This window comes from Ascidia mentula, chromosome 9 (assembly GCF_947561715.1).
Source record: "Ascidia mentula chromosome 9, kaAscMent1.1, whole genome shotgun sequence".
Lineage (NCBI taxonomy): Eukaryota > Metazoa > Chordata > Ascidiacea > Phlebobranchia > Ascidiidae > Ascidia > Ascidia mentula.
Genome location: NC_138574.1, coordinates 7,873,984 through 7,894,415, shown reverse-complemented (window position 1 = coordinate 7,894,415; position 20,432 = coordinate 7,873,984). Strand labels below are relative to the sequence as shown.

Sequence of the window (20,432 nt, the reverse complement as noted above, 5' to 3'; positions counted from 1 at the left end):
TTGCAACTTCGGGCAAAAACACGCTTTACTTTAATGATGTCAATGAAGTGGCTTTATGTTGGGTTTCTCTTTTCGTCGTGCAAATAATCAAAACGCACCAATAATTATAGTCCCTTGGTTTTGCTCATTAAACCATAGGCTCCCAACCTGTTGAAAACCGTTGCCTTTGCAGCTATAGCAAAACGTTTACTACAAAAGTTTTCCAAAAATGTCGTTGGTAACAGAATTTGCCAGTACCGAGATAATCCGTCGTGATTGGGGATGCTCGTACAACAGACGTGTTTTTGTTTATTTCGCAAATAACCGAAATAAAAAACATGTCCAACAAGAAAGTCAATATTCCCACGGGAAGCTGAAGGCTCAATCGCTATTACTTCAAAAGAAAATTTCTTGGGCGGAAAATGTACGAATTCGTAATCACACAGTAAAATTATGTGTAACAAAGCAACGGGTTATGTATGGGTGGCAATGTTTAGGTTAAATGAGTACAGATGTACGGTGCAACGGCATTTTGAAAATGAAGCACAAAAAAGTATTCTAATTTGCAATTCAGTGTAGTGACCAACCCCTCTTTGCACTACACATTCAAAATTAGTTGGCTTTTTGCTACTTTAGCCGCCTCTCTTCAGAGCTGTTTGTGTCCGCCCATAGTAGGCCTACATTAAAGTTTTTTGGTTATCATTCGTAAAACCTCAGCACTGTTTGCTGTGTTACTACAATCAATTGCTGTGTTACTACAATCACAAAAAGGTTGGGAATCACTGCTGTAGACTATACTAAATTTGGACTCCGTGAGCAGACTTATTTATTGAATAGAAAGACACGTTGCAATACCAGGTGGCGTAACTTTAAATTGTTCCAAGGTCGTAGTGACTGAGCAAGTAACTTCTACCGCGTGCCAGTTGTCAGAGACTAGTTGGGTGGCAGAGAGAATGTCAGAATGACAAAGTAAAGGGCGACATTTAACAAAGCTGCAGACAGGGTGTGTACACGCACTGTTTCGACCTGTAAGGTCTCATCAGTGCAGCTGTTGAGTGGCACTGTGCTAGCTTTCACACTAGCAGACACACTAGTTTCCACTTTGTGGTACCTTTCGGTCAACGTCGATCTGCAGGGTACCCTATACTAGGTACCGAACAACAGAGACGACGAACCACTGTGGAGCGCACTATGGCCAAACGGAACTGCTTGGTAACCGATAGCGCAAAAGGCAAAAAACACCAATGTAATATATGTGCAAAAAAAGCCATAATATTGCAAAGCTGCAGACAGGGTGTGTACACGCACTAGTGTGAAAGCTAGCACAGTGCCACTCAACAGCTGCACTGATGAGACCTTACAGGTCGAAACAGTGCGTGTACACACCCTGTCTGCAGCTTTGCAATATTATGGCTTTTTTTGCACATATATGACATTTAACAAGTTCTATAAAAAAAAGTCTGTCGACGAACCGGATGCCAGAAGCCTGTGCGAGTTTTTCGTCTGTGTTCCGAATGTGTGAAAAATTAAGTTGGGAAACGTGCGTGGTGCTATAGTCCTCATTTGTGAGTCATCAAGCCCCACCAATTGCTTTGGTCAAATATAGCAATTACCTATGCATCTGTAGTCACTCAACCATGGTATCTGCTCACAAACATCACAAATTGCTTTATGACGTATACTGGAACGTTGTGGCATAGGACCACGGCCAAGGAGGACAAAAAAACACATTTTTTGCGAATCTTTTCTGTCGCTGCTCAAGATGCTTTTTGCCAACTTTGGCGGTTCAGAGTTTAGCCCATTTTCGTACTGCGAAGTCAAATTAGGGCTCTGAACCGTTTTTATATACCTTGCAATCCTAGAAAACTTTGACTACGTTCTCGCACCCCTACAAAAATAGTTACAATATATACTGTGATAGTCATTCGTTAAATTAGACAAAAAAAAAACAACCAATCAGCGTCCATGCTTCAGTTTATTGAAATTGATTCCAAAATATGCAATACAAGTATGGCAGTAATGCAGCACCAGATTAGGCACTTGAGCACCTCCATACCAAAATTCCAAGCTTATCCTTGTCCCTATGAACAGTTTTGAAACTAATAAAACGAGTATCTTTTCACTTTTACGGTATATCATAGGTGTAAAAGCGCAGAAAACAAGTAGAAACGCAAGTGAACTTGGCAAAGCAGCAATGCAAGTCGGTGAAAAAGTCGTACCATTTTGTCCGCTGCTTGTTGTAAACATGAACAATAGGAACACGTTAAACGCCACTTTCAGATAAGCGTGCCTTGTTCGTTAGAACCGTATGATGAACTATTTTGTAATACATATTTATCTATCATCCGGGACTGTTGTGACATGTGCGGTACAAATACAATATAGTACCAAAAGGTGTGAATGTTGAACCAAAATGACCGATCGTATCGTAGATGATTAGAACCATACACAAAGGGAGAAAAGCACTCGGTTGCGAATTGGTTGTTTTGCAGTTCGTCAATGTTCGCGTGACGTCAGCAGTAAAAGCAGGGGCGTGGAAAGTGTCCACAACAAAAATATAATCAACCACGTGTTTCACAGTGCTTCGCATTCGTCTGATGTTTGGGCTAGGATCACGTGGTAGGTAGAATAACTTGTGCGTCCTATCAGAAGCGCGCTCACAATCACGTGTCCTCCAGGTTGATCAAATCTCTTTCGGGCTATAAAGTTTTAAAATTCAATTAGGCTACAAACAGCAGGGAATATTTCACTCACATATTTGAACGAAAAAAAATTGGTACCTGTGGATAGCCCTTAACCGCCTCCTTTAAAGTGCTAACCCACACCTGGACCACATCCTTAGAGTCGCACTGGAAACTGTACATATTCCCACTATCAGGGTTGGAAAGCTGAAAGCTATTTGGATCACCGCTTTGGAGCAACATCCAATTCCTTATGGAAACTGCTTTGGCGGGGCGGGCTTTGAACTACAAAACATTCAGTAAATAATGTCTCGTACGCAGCAGGTGTCTAACCAAAGTCGTTACAACGGCAGTATGATTACATACGTTGTGTCTTTCTTGTGCACGAAGACTCTTCGCTGTGTAGTACACAAGTTGGGTTCCACACAAACTAACCCAATACTTTGTCCACGAAGACACCTGAAATGATGGCAAATATGAAGGTCAACATTGTTTTCGATAAAATTGAAAACACTTTTCCACTTACAGTGGGTTTCTTGCCGTGCTTACGAACGCATTTTCGCCTGAGGACGCCTTCGAAATTGCACGTTAAAAATTCCACAGAGGTGTCACATGGCCTGCAACGAGGTAATGTATGTAATCATATACCAGGTACACAAAAAAAATGTGAAATGAGTTTGCAACCTTTGTGGAGCCACATGATTTCAGTTTCTCACTATATAAAGCGACACTACACTGCTTACTAAAAATTTATATTGTCACGTTGGCGATTTTTAGTACCCTTCGGCAATACGTTCTACATGCTCAACATTGTTCAACACTAACCTTAACTGCAAATGCTTAAAACTGTCGCTAATCCCGTTTTCTCTCAATAAACCGTAACCGCCATACTGGGTGCTAGGAACCAATTGTTGTGATCTTTCCGGCTCGTAAAACCTCGCTTGAGAACTTTGAGAGATCTTTGGCGAAACGAAATACTGACGAAAGAGTGAGATACTGCTCTCTGCCTGGCGACATTTTTCCTTTGTATTTGTTTGTGGTTTCGAAACATCTTCTTTCTGTGTTGAGATTTCGTCACAGTCTTCCTCACCCGACAACAAACGCGCGGTTTCACTCTCAGTAACGTGACTCGCCTGCTTTAGTAATACAGCGATATCTGAAGAGCTGGTAGGCAACCTTTTCCCCTCCGGTATAGTGGGGTATTTACGGCCATCAGTCCTTGCAGTATTCTTGCTCATTGGTATTGTGTTGCTTTTGCCTCTACTTAGCTTAACGGAGCGAAACCTGAACTTGCCACGGTTGCCATGGTAATGCTTGCACCAAACAGTGCTGCTCCCGAATCTGACAAACGACATCTACTCTGTAACGTTTAATGATATAGCAAACACTGCGTTTTATGGAAATCTACACAACTTTTTTCATTTGGCAAAATTTTGCAACCTTTTTCTGTGCTTGCAAAGCCCATCATCAAAACAGTGAGTACAAACACAGAAGTAACATTAGGGTTGCAGTAAAGGTTCACTTTAAACAAGTCAATAGCAGCGGTGGAAGCTCACCTATCAGTGGACCACGACATGTCATCCTGTTCACTAAACTCCGAACCCGAGTTCGATCTGCTGCTACCGATCGAACTGTTGTTTCCACCCGTCACCGACATCCGAGTGTTGGAGGAGGAAGAGGAGGCGAGGGAGGATGGCATCGCTATTATGCTGTCATCCAGGAGAGAGGTCGTCACCGACATCGGGGTGGAGGCGGGTGCTTGAGAGCGGGGAAGACTTCCACTGCGAGAATATTTGCTATACTGTGAGTTATAATTATATACAGGTATAGAGTTGGTGTACCAAACGGGACGAATATAGATTCTGCTTTTTAACCTGATATTCTGATAATACCTCGCTATGATCGATATATATATTTCACCTATAGTTTCAGGCATCGTCAGTATCAACTTTTTAAATACATCTATTTATAGTTTTTCTTATTGTCGAAAAAATCAGACACATTTTGCCCCATAAGACTGGTGATTCAGATACATTACCAAAGAGTTTTATAGAAGATGTGCAATATTTCAAAACAAAAAGAGTTGTTTTCCAACACCAGTAACCTGTTACTTTTATAAATCAGAAAATAGTAAATCACATGTCCTGCTCCAGCACAGGTAGCCTTTGTGAATTTGCTCATGTGGAATAGTGAATACACTGAACTGAACGCAACCAAAGTAAACATTGACGAGCTGACATGCAACGGACGTACAAGTGACGGACAAACAAAACGAACGTGAGACAAAAACAAAGCGCAAAGCGTGATAAAATAAAAAGGTGACAAACCTGCTTGGCACCCTGTTAGGTGCAAAACGTGTGGGGGAAATGTACCATACTGTATTATCTCTTTCTTTCGATCTGCCATTGATTGTGCGTCTGTTTTCAAACGGAACGACAGAAAAGGAAATCAAGAATTGAACGTAAATAAAAAAAATCGTGCTAACAATTATTGTAGTTTGTTTCAACGAGTTTGTATTTAAAATTATCGAAAAAAAATACATTGGAAGACGGTGCAGCGTGCAGTCATTTTTTACCATTATCTGCACATTGACACAACTGTTTAATAATTACTGTATTTCAATTAGGGTAATTTTGCTTTAAAGGTGTTTCTTAGGCGTTACAACAAATAACGCAACATTCATTTAAAACAAACATGCACAGCATGCCTTTAAAGGGCTAGAATCACAAAACCAAATTACTTTCCAATTATAAAAGAAAATGAAACTGGGAGACTGTTTAGTTGCCATGCAACACGAAACAAAACACAAACCAAGCAACAACCAACAACATAAAAAACAAAAATCAAAACAAAGTGAGTTCAGTTGGTAAAAGTGTGAATCGGGTTTACGGATGCATACGTAAGTCTTTAGAAATGAAATAATTGAATATTAGAACGAAAAAACAACTGTTTCCTTGGTATATTACCAAGAAAGTTACCACTGACAACCTAGAAAGTGATGGTACAGTATAGAAAGACATGCGTAGGTTCGTTACTTCTCAACACTCCAAACTAACGTTACCATCAAACGTAGTAAAAATGACCAGCAAGGTACCAAGCCGAACACTAACCTTTTGTGGATTTTTGAGTTTTCGGACTTGGGTCGTGGAACCGAGGCACTGGAAAATGCGAATTCCTTTCCTAAACTTCTCGATTTCCGATGACCGGGAACAAACCGTTGTTGTGCGGGAGGAGTTTGACAAACATGTCGGTTAAGGGGGTGCTCAGCCCTCCGAGGGGTTTTGGCTGCGATGTCAAATAAGGTTGGACGTTTCAAAGCAGTTTAGAGTTTTTTTGGAAATTAGTGGAATTTGTGTGTTCGATCATACAGCATGTAGTTTTTTAAAAACAATTTTCACAATTTATGCCCCTTAATCATTTTAATATAAACATGATCTATTAAAATCAATCAAGTACATTTTAACTACATTTCTCGAACTGCGCATTGTCATAAATCACAAAATAAATTTGTGAGCAATCCAACCTGTGGGCATGTCGTCCTTCGCCTTGGCCGCTTTTCTCTCTGGTGTTCCGTGTGCTTGAGTAGGCTCGATTTTCAAAGATAACCTGACGTCATGAGGAGAAACAGGAGAAATAAACACTGCACGAAATAAGCAACGAATGCACGACAATGTGACCCACTTGTAATTGTCCTCCTCGAGAAATTTCTGCAGTTCTTCTATGTACTTGACGGAGTTGAGGTAATTCTTTATGTGCGGTTGCTCTTGCAGGTGATCTGGTGGGCGGACAATGTAATTTAACACCAGACACAAGCGCTTGTCGCACGAGCGTCAAACTCAAGTCCAACAACTCAGTAATTATATTCTCACAGTCACGTTGTGTGAATTTCGATTACACTTATATAGATTGATGTACAAAGAAGTAGGCACATTGTACTTACCATAGTTGGATTGTTGAAATTCTGATATAACTCGAAGTATGTTGTTCATTTTGTTTGTCCTTTCGTGGCTTTCCAAACCTCCAGTGTCGGGATGGGCGGAGTTGATGTACATTACATCGGAAAGATACATACCTGAACACACAGGAACATGTGAAAACATAAATAGAGCGCAAAAGAAAATACCGAGGCGAACCCTCGAGACGAAAAAAGTTACCCAGCGGACAACGGTCGATGCCACACTCGGTGAGTCACTTTGCTGAAAAAAAAAGAAGAAGTCGCCTGGGCACTAGGTCCGAGTTAACGAGAGAAGGGCGCCGAGTTTCTGCCACCAACAGTCTGTGAATCCAGGTGCTGTCGGAGGGCAATTTAAAGATGCCTACCAACTATTTTGACAGCGTCAACAATGCAGTTAGCGCAGGCAAGGAAAGGTCGACGAGTGAGGTTTTAGAACGCATGAGGGTCGAAATCTGTTGAGCTTTTGGGCGAGTTATTTGTTCAGCCGCCAAGTAAGACTGACGCCTGTACAAAGAATGGACACAACATTTGATAGCTGCCGTTTTTATTGTTCTTGTGTGGGTGGTGCGAGGGACAGTATGTTGGTCACAACGATACATTGGTTCACACGGAGATATAGCACAAAATTACAAATTCGTTTATTCATGAATATAGTCGGAAGAAAGTTAATTAAACCGCGCATTCCTGATACATTCCGTCTACAACTTTATAAAGATTTAGCAACTTGTCTGAAAAGTTAGGCGCTGGATAATCCCAAGCACGCGTCGCCAGTAGTTGATTGTGCAAAGCGCTTTACACCGCAAAGTTGTTTTTATTCAAACACCAACAGACTGGGCGCCTAACCCTTGGCATGCAAAATAAGCAACGCTTATTTTAGGGCGATCTGATTACACGGGTGTCGCGACGGGTGGCGCAGTTTTAAGTAAAAGGTCGTTATCGGATTAACCAAGAGGTTGAGCCCAGGCAGAAGGGTAGGAACGACGAAGGCCAGCGTGAAATCGGAGCTCAATACTGACACAATATTGCCTAAACCGCAACCTGTTTGTTGAGCAAGAGGGAGGAAGTGCAAACGTGGGAGGAATTATGTTTGTTACGCAGCAGGAATGAAACTGTGGGCGGGCCGACAGAAAGAAGTTGACAGTTGTATCGTTTCTACAGGTTCGTAAAATGAATTTAAGGCGAAGATGGTTTCTGTGGTTGTTCTTCGTGAGTTGTAGTCTGCTTAGAGTTGAGGCAAAGAAACGAAATATTAAAGATCCCATGATCGACCTGTTGCCGTTTGATGCGGTTTCGTCACCGACACAAGATATTCAAGTAGAGGAGTTTGACGTGGAATCAGCTGCGTTAGAATCAACATCTGTACCCAATAATCAACAACAACCTGGAGTGTCGAACAAGAGGGATGTGGATGGTAATATTGTTACCATATCGGAAGCGAGTCGTCAAAATATCCATCGATTTTATGTGGAGCGCGGTGAGCTTCGGCGAACTTCGGCAGGTAATTACATTCCACCGCACTCAGATATGCATAGACAGTCTGGGTCGACGACCTATACTGTATAATTTACTATAAGGCGGAGTGACGTTTACATGGCAAGATTAACCGGATTCTTCTTAGCCAGTGGAGGCGACCACTCGTGCTCGTTCACCTACGTTTTGCCGGAAAGTTTACCGTCTGATTCGGAAGTTTGCATTGCATCTCATACAAGCGTGAGAGCAACGACGGGAAACAGGGCCACGGACAATTTGAGAGAGATCTACAACCAAGGTACGCCCAGCTACTCACACGACAACACTTTAGAAAGTGGTTTCATAACTTTGTTTTTCACACACGGCCGATCGATCTTTCAAATAACGTGAAAATGTTTACATTTGCAGTGATGGTGGCCAAGTCGCAAATGGAAATAATGCGCAACGAGATTGTTCGTCAACAAGGCAAACCTGCGAGGGAATTGGCATCGATAAAGCGTGACGTGGGTCAAACGTGAACAGTATTATTCAAAATACAAAATTTAACTCGCCACTTTCTTTGACCTAGGTGGATTACCTAAAGCAAGAAACGCGTGTAGGCAACGAACGTGTGGCACAACTTCACACACAACTCGTGCAGGAGATTGTCAACAAACGTGATCACACTATTGAGATCAGAGGCTTGGAAAACCGTCTCCTCAATCACACCATCAAGCACCTTTTGTTGCGGGTAAGTGCCACAACACTAAGCGGTAAACTCCTTAAATCGATCAGCAAATTGTGTCGGGGGCAATGTGCAGCTGCTTGAGTCAAAATGTTATTTGGAAGCTAAATTAATCTCTGCGTGGTCACCTTTGACCCCAACTTCCATTAGCGCAGACCTGAATAAGTGAATACGCATTTTGCTTTGATACGTGGAATGTGTCGCTAGATGTATCGTGTTTTTAAAGCAATTTGTTCGCGTAAAACCGCTATACGCCGTAGTTCACTGTTAAGTACCCACTTAGTGCGAAGCGGTAACCAAATTTTTGCTACCTATTTCCGCACCTTGTCTAATCTGTTACGGAGGTATGCGGGGATGGTTAGGGTCGGGTTTCAAAACAAAAATCTTAATGCGTGTCTTTCGACAGGATGAGCATGGCCGTCTGCAGCAATCCCACACCGCCCTACAAGGTCGAGTTTCTGACCTCGAAGGGGAGTTGGCAAGTCTGCGTCGGGCAGTGGAAAGGTTGACAAGACCGCGACGGCCGGAACCATGTCGAGTTAGTAAAATATATGAATATCCCCTTGAAGCAGAAACAAAGGTGCACGTACGCCACTTGTTCACATATACACGTGCCCGAGCAAACTGCACAGATCTGGTGAAAAATGAACGGTGTACAATCGCGTACAACTTGGACGATACAGCGTAATAAATATCCATAAGAGCAAAATATACGAGATTTGGGTTTTTCAGACACTAAAACTATACGGAAACAAATTTTCAATATGTCTCCAACCGCTATCGCAACAAGCCAAGTGTTTTACAGAACAACCCGCCAAGAGAAACCGCACCAACCCAAGACGAAACGAATATTGTGACATCTCGAGTTGCAACCCAAGTAACGGAGGCTCCACCATCGCGAGCAGGTGGGGGTTTGACCTGTTTTATATTCAATCGCACCATTAGGGCACAAAATGGAACAGACTGCGGTTTAGATATCGCAATTATCTGTTCGTGACGCATAAATGGAACATTGGGCGGTTGTTCCGCGAGGCATAAACTCCGACAGCCGGAGTAAATTTGACGTCTAGACCGGAGATGGACGCATAGGAAAAGCTTATCTCGGGGGTATTTTACCGAATGCAAAAGCAACTTGTTACTATGAAAATGTCACAGTGAAATACCCCAGGCTGTTGGGTAAAGCTCAAATTTCTAAGCGCGTAAAATCGTTGTGGATGTATAGATAGTGAGTTGAAAAACATAAAAGGCGGCCGCTAGCGACTAATCGATGCATGAAGCGGCGCCCTGCTGGCGATCGCACAACAAGTTTATCACACAACTAGAGGTTGGGCGCATCTGGGGTGTCTGTAAGTGGATCTCCTTCGAACCAATGCACAATAATTTGTTTGAAGTGGGTAATCCGGCTTAGGTCCTGTCTGACAGACTCTTTCTTCGCTTGTTGTCAAAAGCCGCGGTTTAAATGGGACAAACAAATCTCACGTCGTTAACAAAGCGGCAACATAGAAAGAATCACTCTTCAACCGATCCTCGTTAGACACAAAACTACTTTCGTTACTTTTGAGACCTCGGACGTGACAGGAAGTCGTCCCTGTTGTTCTTATAAACAGTTTGAAAGGATAGTTAACAGCCCAAAGCACCAAGTACGTAAAATATCCACATGTAACAACAAACCGCACACGAGGAACGTGGTCCCATGGTTTCAAAAGCGACCCTAATTTACTGAAGGTAATTTGTCATGAACAGCAAACGTAGAACACATGACGCATGGGTCGTACGCATATAGTTCATACTTAACAACGATGCACTTTAGATCGCTCCCTCAGGCCAGAAAACGTCAAACGCATGGGAGCAATGGGAACCTTTGAGAACGTTTCTCGCCACTGCGCTAAGTCCCAAGTTGTGAAACGCTCCCAGGGTAATTGTCCCAAACACAAACACTCTAGAGTGAAACATCGCCAATCGGGTTAGTGTTGGGAAGGTTGGGAGACAGCTTGCCGTTTATAAATCTCCCTTTAGTGGCAAGCGCCGCGGAATTTCGGCGTGCGCTTGAAAGGAATGTCCGAAGTGTCATCGAAGGCCGACCGGAGTGTCCGTCGCAGAACCTTCTTACATATCTAAATCCTCGCCGGCTCTAAGTGTTTGCGGAAAACCAACACCGCATGACCGCACTTACTTTCAGTGGCTATTCGTCCACAATGTACACATATACACATCGAACCAATCGCACTACTTGGCCAAGATCGCTTGGTTATCGACCACATATCAACAGTTTATCCAAAAAAAGAGACGAATCGACCACTTGGGCGGATTAAATCGTCCACAAAGCGTATTATCATGTCGCCTCAATGAGATTAATACGGTTGTAGACAAGTTGTGTGTAAGCTTGTCTCGCATCTTCAAAGCCATTACTGATGCCGATCATTGTTCACCAAAGCTAGTGCACGCCTGTTACCATGTAAGGTTGCATCAGCCACAGTCCATTCAATATGAAACATTGACGAACTGAATCGAAAAGGTTGCCTATACAGGGATTAGATCCACAGCGAGTAACATTATGTGAATTAAAATGCAAAACGGGTAACATGTCAGTGCTTAATTTTGTACAGTGCCCTTCCGGGATTGTAGTGAGATACAAGAAAGAGGCTTTACCGAGAGTGGGGTTTACGCTCTACGCCTTCCATCGATGGCGAGGAAGATGAGAGTTTGGTGTGACCTTGAACAGGTACGTCATCACTTACGTTCGATACACCTTTGACACGCGATCAAACTATGTGGTCTCAGAGCTTAATCGTTTGGCAAACAGTGGTTTTTAAACATGCCACCGTGCAGACAGCTGGAGTGCGTAATCCCCAAAACACGTAAAATGTCTGATTTTAGCTTGGCGGGCAGCCAAAAATGTTTCGCATGACTTGCTGGGGACAGGTCCATTGTCGATTTTTCGCTGACCCTTAACAGTCTAATGACCATGATGATAGAAAAGTGCAAGACCATGGATTACTTCGTGAACGACAAATATTGATTACGTCGTGCACGTATGTAGCGCTTAATAAGCGATTGGAATCCCAATTTATTGCAGGACCCCGGTGGATGGATCATCATACAACGACGAACAAACTCAAAAGTGTCATTTAAACGCAACATGGCCAGCTACAAAAAGGGATTCGGAAAGTTACGTGGAGACTTCTGGCTCGGTTAGCATCCTTTAATTCTGTTTGCTTTGATTTCCGCGTTTCGAATCGCGTGATATTAGGCCGTCAATCACAGGCACTTTAGACAGAGCGTTAAAACACGGATGTTCTAAGTGTGTTAGTCATACTTATCTCCACCAATATAAACTCAGCCGTTTGTGACCGTTTTAGATCGCCTGATAGCATCTTGTCGACCAACATAATAGCCTAATTTATCAACTAAACGCGATTGTTGAGACATCAATTGACAACACACATTCTGTTGATACCTGACAGGTTTGGAGAACATTCACAAGCTAACAAGTCAAGCTGGAAAAAACTATAAGCTGCACATTGACTTGGAAGACTGGCAGGGAAAAAAGACGTTTGTCGAATATCGAAGTTTCCGTGTGGAAAATGAGGAAAATAATTACAGATTGCGAATCGCTCACTACACGTAAGTAGAAAAAAGAAACAAAAAATTTTCCCCAAGCATTTCACACAAGCTTGCTTACAAACTTGCATGATATATCGGAAAGTTTTCATTACAATGGGATTCAATAAAAAAAAAGCGTCAGAGATACTTGTCACCCTTTTGCATTGCGCTGTGCAAAACCCACTACGCATTGCAGTAAGATTAGTTTTGCTCTTTGCTATAGAGGGAATGCTGGCGATTCTCTGACGTGGCACAACAACATGTCGTTTACAACTGAAGATGTTGACAACGATCCATTTGATCGCAACTGTGCCACTTACCACAAGGGAGGTTGGTGGTATAACACATGCGCACACTCAAACCTCAACGGTGTTTATTACAAGTGAGTGACATGTAATATGTTTGTGAACTCGAATTCACCTCCAGGCCCACTTGAGTAATGCTTTTTTACTTAATTTCATTACCTTACTACACCCATTGCAGTAACTTAACTGTACATCTAAGACAGTGTCTTGAGAAAGGAATAAATGCAACACTTCATAGAATTAACACACATGTGCGTAATTTAAACGTGGTACAATTTTCAAGCATAAAACTGGTTGCAGGGGTGGACACTACCATAGCGAGTTTCTGGACGGTATTTACTGGTCAGAATGGCGAGGCGGAACCTATTCCCTAAAAAGCGTTTCGATGATGATCCGTCCGACTGATTGAATGAAGCGTTCTCATAAACGTGGTCGATTTGCACAAACTTTTACCACCGTCACTTTCGCCCATTATTATCATCCTCACATTTTTCACAACTCGCGAAGTTATTTCGGACAAGTTATGACAGAGGGCAGCGACATATGCGAAATATCACCGAGCAGTTGCAAAAACATGTTATTTGTTACACTTTGCATTAAAAAGATTTTTACGAAACAGAATTTGACAAGTGTTATCCACAGAGCATTGGGTTTACAAATATATGGACCTAATGGGTGATACAGGCGTGCGTGTTTTGATCCACTTAAATCCAGGATACGTTGGTAGGCGCCAAAGATTAGTTCAGCCAAGTGTTGGGAGGTCCATAGAATCGGACAGTTAACACAAACCTGTCGCAAGACTCCATCAGTCCCGACACAAACCCATTATCGAATTGCAGGTTAAGGGGCGGATCAAGTTTTAATTAACTCTTACAGTTGATGCAGCAAAGGGAGAATTTTAAAGTCGAGGAAGATGGGGGAGGACATACAGTCGCCTGCGTCAAGTGGAAGTCGACACGGTTGAGCAACCATGGCAGTGAGCTCTGCATGGTGCAGTCGATTGGCGACCATTTACACATGGTTTACTATGATGGATTCTGTTTCAAGTGGGCCTTCTTGAATTACGAACCGAAATAGTTCTACGGTAAGCCGCAAATGTTAGGCTTTCTGTGTTTAAGCTTTGAGCCAGCAACGCAGTGTGGAAAGACAAAGACCATTGTTTGAGAAGTTAACCACCCCAAAATATTGACACAAACCAAATTATCGGGTCGGGTCAGTGAAATTGTATCCGATTTGAAACCGAGTCAATAGCAACTTTCTGCCGCTAATCGAACAATTTGCAACACGTTCGAATATATCAGTTGTTAAATACAGATACAAACGAGGTTTATCACAAACGTCAAAAGTGATTTACATTATTTACACAATTCATGTTTTTAGTTTCGTAGGATAACCTAAATCCCAAATAGAATGAAAACTTACCGAGGAATGGAATGCAGGGAAGCTTGATCCCTTCTATGTGGCTTCTTAACTCCCACCGATTGTCGTCCTCCTTTACAAGAGTCAGGAGACGATCGAATGTCGATTTGTGATGTTTGTTCACGAGCTGAACGAAAACTTTCAACATTAAATCACGAATTACTTTCACTTTGCGTCATATGATTAAGTAATGCGCGGTAACAGACGCAGAACTACCTACTTTCCCACGAAAACACGATGTTATATCACAAACAGTGTAATTAAAAAAAAACCTTCACAAAAACACGTCTTTGCGAAAAAAATATATTCTGTCGGCAAAGCGCCTATTCATCTGCCAGCTCAATAGCGTGCTCCAGCGGAAAGATTATTTTTGTTGCACCAAGGCGATAACTTTCACGACGACTTTCTCCAAACAAAGTTTTAATATCTTAGAACGGCGCAGCCAGATATTATACTCAGTGAGTGAATATGTGTAATCTTATCTTTTGTATGCTTACCGCCCACGTCTTGGTTAGACGAAATATGGAGGCACTGTTGAGAGATTGCACAACTGCCATTAAACTGTGGAGATTACTCAGCTCCAGAAGTTTCTGCACAGCAACAAAGATTTTGTTTGCTGACTTTGTTATGCCAACCTCAACGGAATGGATGGGGGCATTTCAACATCCAAAGTCCACAATACACACAGAGTACAAATAAGAATAATACCAACCTTGGCAATCTTGATAAAGTGAGTCAACACTTCTGCTCTGGATTTTAGAGATCCGGCGTTCAGAATTTCTCTTATTACCCAGAAACTTGTCTGTAGAACACAAATAACTTTTAATATAAACACACAATGATTTAGAATAAAAGTGGGACATTAAAAGTTGGACAGTGTTACTCAACTAATGAAAAAAACTACATGTGTTATAATAGCATATGTAAACATATGCTATGCTTAAAGTGCAACAAAAACACAATTTTTAAATCTCTTTTTTGACAAACCAGTGATAGACGTCTCCGAAAAGGGTTAGTAAAAAATTAACAAACCACAATTACACAACACTCAACTCACATGGTTGAAACGCTGTGTCATGGCGACCACATTGGGTGATATTTTCCACTTGGCCTTTTTAGTCCACCCACAACTACTTAGTTCATCAGGTTTAATTTCACAAAATATTGGAAGGTCAAGCAGAGTGAGCTGACGCTGTAACAAGAATTCCACCATAGTGTTCATAAAGTTTGTTTAAAAACATTATTAAAGAAACAAACTCATTTTTTAAAAAATACATAAATTTCCTTTCATATTATAATCAAATCAGTCCTGTTAAAATTTATATAAGGCCACAAGGACCATTTTCGGAAATTTCATGTCTGTTCTCAAAGCATGTAAACAGTTAATCCTTGGTGTTTATTAGAAGGCATTATTTACATCAAGATGTCAGTGATAGTATTACAAGTCACAATATCTCAATTACAATAACCAGTGCAAATAACTTACAGCAAACTCTTCAGGTGAGACTTTTAGTACGTCAAACACAACAGCATCAAAGCTCTTCATTCTTGGCACTCTACTTGTTCCATCCTCTTCACAAACACCCCCCTGCACAAAAAGCCATTAAACCAACTGCACCAACATTGCCACCACACTATCAGCATACTGATAATAGAATTGAGAATTTATCTGTTGGTTGCAAGATAACATGTTAGAGAAATGGCTGGAGTGCTTTCCCCAAGATACTGCAACTACTCCTCTGGACTTAATTACTCAATAAAATCAATATGAAAAGACAAGCAGTTTTTATTTAAAGGTAGCATGTCATATATGCGCAACTATGATTTTTGCAACAAATCTGCATTTATTTTATTTATTCACACATAGTTGGTGCTCCTTTTTTGTATCTGTGACAATGATCTTACAGTGTATAGTTGTTAATAGCATTACATGACAACAACTCAGTAATAATAATAAAACCTACTTTGCAGATAATGTGTATGGGTCTGTAATATTAACACTATTGAACTGAAAACAGAACAATATATCAGTAAACAACAGTTTTTACAAAAAAATACCTCTTCAGAGCTTTCATCCCTGTAATGTCCTTCATACTGATGATTGGTCATCATTTCATGAGTAGGTTTCCAACTTACAGATGGCTTTTGCTTATGATAGTTGCTGTTGTTAGACACAGCACTCTTTGGCTGAAAAGTTAACAGTTTTTAGTGTTGATCTGAGAAACTACCTGGGAAACCACCCATTAATGGCCATGGGATTTTTTCTACAAACAATGTGTAACTATCTTTACACATGGAAAGAAAAGAGGAACTGTTAAGAATTGTGCAAATTACGTTTCCTTGATATTGGTTGTTTTTTTATTACTTTTATTGACCTTTAACTCACCTGAGATTTTGAACGTTTGTGTCCTTTAGACTTTGAACCAGAATCTGCAACCACATAATTTAATCATAAACTAGGATTTTAAAATTTCATATTCCCAACTTTGTTCTCTTGTAAAGTATTTTTCAGCAACAAAACCGCCCAACTGTTTGCATTTTTTACAAATATATATACCTGTAGTATCCAGTTTGAATGCAGGTGATTTTGGTGGCAAACCAGCAATAACCTCAGAACTGTTATTTTCACTTTCTGATGACGATGAGTGGTTTAGTGATAATTCTCTACATGCCCAAAAACAAATGTTGCTTTAACTTTTGAATTGGGGAGTGGTTGAATAAAATTTTACTCAACAATTAAACCTTGTGTTTAATTCAACTCAAAACACATAGATGTATATTGCCTACTTGTAAGGACTTCTTCTAATTAAGCTTGGACTTCGTTTTCGATTAAAAGGTGATGATTTATTTAAAAGTGACTTTGATCTGTAAATATCTGAGGAATTTTCAAATTCTTTTCCTTTGATTTCTGCAAATGTAAAACAAGATTTGAAAAAATAATTATGACTCATTGACACAAAAAGTTAAATGTTCACCTAATTTTTTTTGAGATTGGGTTGCACTTTCCTTTCCAGACGATGTCTAAAATAATTTTTTTTACAAACATGATTTCTCTACATATATTACAGTTTTAAAAGTTTTTGGAGATGAAAAGTAAAGTATTCTCTGTTCACAAACAAATGTAAATCCTTCCATTACTTACAGAAACACTAAGTATTCTTCGTTGTCTCCCTATGACAGCAACAGGGGGAGGTGGATGAAAGTGTCTTGGCAAAGAACGCGACTTTTCTATTGAGTTTGTCGATTTATTTTCCAACAAAATGTTCGGTATACTATATTTCCGTGAGGTAACGTTCACTCCATTAAGTACCTCAGAAAAATTCTCCTTTTTACCATTTTTGTGGTTTCTAACTTCAGTCTTGTTAAAATGGGATTGTTCAATGGAACAACTGTAATTTTCACTGTTTGCTTGTGTTGAATTGCCAACTTGATCTACAGCTTCAATGCTAGGTGCTTTTAAAACAACTTTAATGTGTGATTCCACAAACTTTGAAGTGGATTCACGACTGTCTGAAGTATCAACAGTGTTGCAATAGTTACTGCTTTGAAGTACGGACGGAGATGGCGGACCTGATGACACGTAGGTGGGTCTGTGTTTTGCAGACAATATTTGGGGGCTACCAAACTGGGAGCAAGTTCCACTCTGATGCACGTGGGATAAAGCATTCAGTGTTCTGACTGCCTGGTGTAGGTCCCCAAGGCTGATGTTGCCTTCACTGCATCGCCTGTGACTCCTTGTGTGTTGCTTTAAGCTGAGTGAAGTGGATGAGTTGGTAGGATGAAATTCGTTTGGAAGAGCCTGTGGAATAAATAAAAATGTTTGAAATTTATCCCAAGCGACAGAACAGCAAACTATGTGTCCATGACATGGCTGTTCTGCAACCTAGTTTCATTACCACCTGTCAATTCATAGCCAATTGAAAGTTCAGATGGCTTTATCTTTGAAATTTACAGAGAAAAAATGAAATGTAGATTTTAGTGAAATCACCAACACACAACAATAAACTAACATAACTGAAGTTTTTCACACCACAATATTTTCAGCACACTTTAGTAACATATCAGCAACAAATAAATAACAAATGAAACCTTGTCGGGGGTTGTTAAATGACTTTCAAAAGAATAATTAAAAGATTCAAATGAAGCAGCTGATAATGATTGGTGATCAGATGTATCAGATCGGTCGGATTTAAAAACATCATCATCACCATCATCAAGCAATCTGATATTAGAAAGTTTTTTCTGGAGTATGTGATCTGGACTGTGTACTTCTGAACTAAATTTTATTCCAAACTGTTTTCGTCTTTTCATGATTAATCAAGGTTGTCTCAATAGTCTGAATTTTTTTTATATATTTCTGCTACCAATTTCCCAAACTAAACAAATTAAGTGACAAAATAATAAGAGGAACAAACATTGGCAAACACAGAAAACCTGAGCTGTGTCACTACATAAATTGATCTCCACAAAAAAGCCTAAACACACAAATTTTATTTGTTTTATATATTGCAATTATTCATATCCGCTGCAGTCATTTTCCTGTTATCACAAAACCACTTAATAGTGACGCCTTAATTAAATAACAACCATCCGGATCACTAAATAAAAGACTCTGTTTCTTCTAAGTTATTAAGCTAGCGCAACCCAAGAATGTCTAAAGTGCCAAAAGAACATACAACAGTTAGCCATTGATGGTCACTTCCTTATTCTTTGAAGCTTACGTCTGACATGTGATGTTTGGCCTACGCAGCATAATCCACACTAGTATGGAGAAAACTGAATAAATGTTAGCAGAAGGCTGTTCTGCAGCTAGTGAAACACTGAAGATGCAAGGGGTTGTGTGCTTCTAATGAAATATTTATGAGCCTCTATCAAATGCATGGCTCAGTCAGTTCCCAGCCATTTGAGTGAAGGTGTGGAAACTGAGATAAGTGTATTGAAGATATTGCTCAACACATTAAGAAGTCAACAATATCCATGGTTAGAAAGGTGACAAGCTCAGTCCGTCAAAAGAAATTTCATGCACAAACATATGGAGGAAATCAAATGCTCTTTGGGATTTTGTAACTCACTTTTGCAAGAATAACCTTTACAGCTGTGTGTTGGTTCACTGGCTTTGCATTAAAGTCTTCGTCACTTGTTGTAAATGATAGATTTACAGACATTTTGAGGTCATTTGTTAAGTTGCATATGAAAGTTTACACATGAAATATCATTTATTGCACTAAAATCCTAAAAATATGAAGAAGTTGTCTATATATAATATGAAACACATATCAATGATTCATAATTTGACAAAAGTACTCTACAGAAAAATCAGCCGTGCGGCCTTCCTTTTTGTCTTGCCAATCACTGCCATGTATATTACTGTCCTGTGTTACTAACACACAAAACTTACAACCCACACATATACTGCGTCATGAGAGAACATCCCACACAGGGGCTTCATTCACCAACAGTAAGTGGAGCGCAACGAGGTAGCAAAATGAATGAATCACGCAAAAATCTCACTGCCCGCCGCAAGAAACACCCGTAATAACAACATCTCGCATAATTGTTGTGCTTAATTCTTGCAAGGCTTTGCGCGGTTAACTTACCCCGGGCGATAAATGCTGCACAGCGCACAAGCATTAACCAAGTCTGATGGTTAATCCCCCACGCATTGTGCAAGTGTTATCTGTCTGTTTTATCACTATTAACGTCATGCTTTTTAATGTGTCACTTGCCTAGGTGTTGAAATTCGCCCGTCTTTCCGTGTTCGTTGCTAGCTTACATATTGGTGGATCTTTTAACATTTTGACTGTGGAAGCCTTTGGAACCTGAAACGTGACATTTTATTCGGGAGAAAGGCATTTTCTGTACGCAGACTTGCTTCAGGTTCTTTCATATTGTTAGTGATGTCTTTCGTACTTTCAAACCTCTGCTGAATCTAAACATAGCTGCAAGTTCATCTCAAGCTAACCTTTTGCAAGACAATCAAAAGTCACGGACAGCAATTGTTTACAATTGTAGACAAACTGAAAGCCTGGGGATAGGTCGCGTTTACGAACCATCATTAGCCGACCAATTATACCGTTGAAACCCTGTATGGTACAATCAGACGTTATTAGAATATTTTGCAGACAAAACGTGCACATAATATCCAACCTCAAAGGTGCTCATTACTTTGCGTAAACTACCGACTAACAATTTTATATTGCAGAAATATTGCTTCTTAAAATTGCTTGTCAGTGGACAAAATAATGATCAAAAGTGATCACACAACGGTTTAGCAGCATACTGCCCGTGTATTCACC

General features: G+C 40.5%; 2 protein-coding genes across 2 annotated transcripts; one reads left to right on the top strand and one right to left on the bottom strand.

The window, feature by feature from the left end:
* Window positions 1-1,935: 1,935 nt before the first annotated feature.
* LOC145912975 (ras-specific guanine nucleotide-releasing factor RalGPS2-like) lies at window positions 1,936-19,364 on the bottom strand. Its single transcript, XM_083000455.1, has 22 exons — window positions 19,209-19,364; window positions 17,279-17,935; window positions 17,112-17,157; window positions 16,924-17,044; window positions 16,694-16,800; window positions 16,523-16,566; window positions 16,195-16,323; window positions 15,623-15,724; window positions 15,194-15,328; window positions 14,849-14,938; window positions 14,634-14,726; window positions 14,140-14,263; window positions 6,601-6,732; window positions 6,342-6,435; window positions 6,184-6,266; window positions 5,771-5,945; window positions 4,988-5,077; window positions 4,217-4,441; window positions 3,187-3,277; window positions 3,027-3,119; window positions 2,760-2,945; window positions 1,936-2,678 (listed from the first exon to the last, which is right to left on the bottom strand). Exons 1-22 carry the CDS (start codon window positions 19,299-19,301, stop codon window positions 2,643-2,645), a joined length of 2,946 nt encoding a protein of 981 aa, XP_082856581.1. The 5' UTR covers window positions 19,302-19,364; the 3' UTR covers window positions 1,936-2,642.
* Window positions 7,286-13,634, top strand: LOC145913572 (angiopoietin-related protein 2-like). The gene is made up of 11 exons (XM_083001289.1): window positions 7,286-8,113; window positions 8,234-8,383; window positions 8,494-8,588; window positions 8,654-8,815; window positions 9,216-9,347; window positions 9,615-9,714; window positions 11,416-11,531; window positions 11,886-12,000; window positions 12,274-12,433; window positions 12,636-12,794; window positions 13,018-13,634. Exons 1-11 carry the CDS (start codon window positions 7,783-7,785, stop codon window positions 13,124-13,126), a joined length of 1,629 nt encoding a protein of 542 aa, XP_082857415.1. The 5' UTR covers window positions 7,286-7,782; the 3' UTR covers window positions 13,127-13,634.
* Window positions 19,365-20,432: the final 1,068 nt, after the last annotated feature.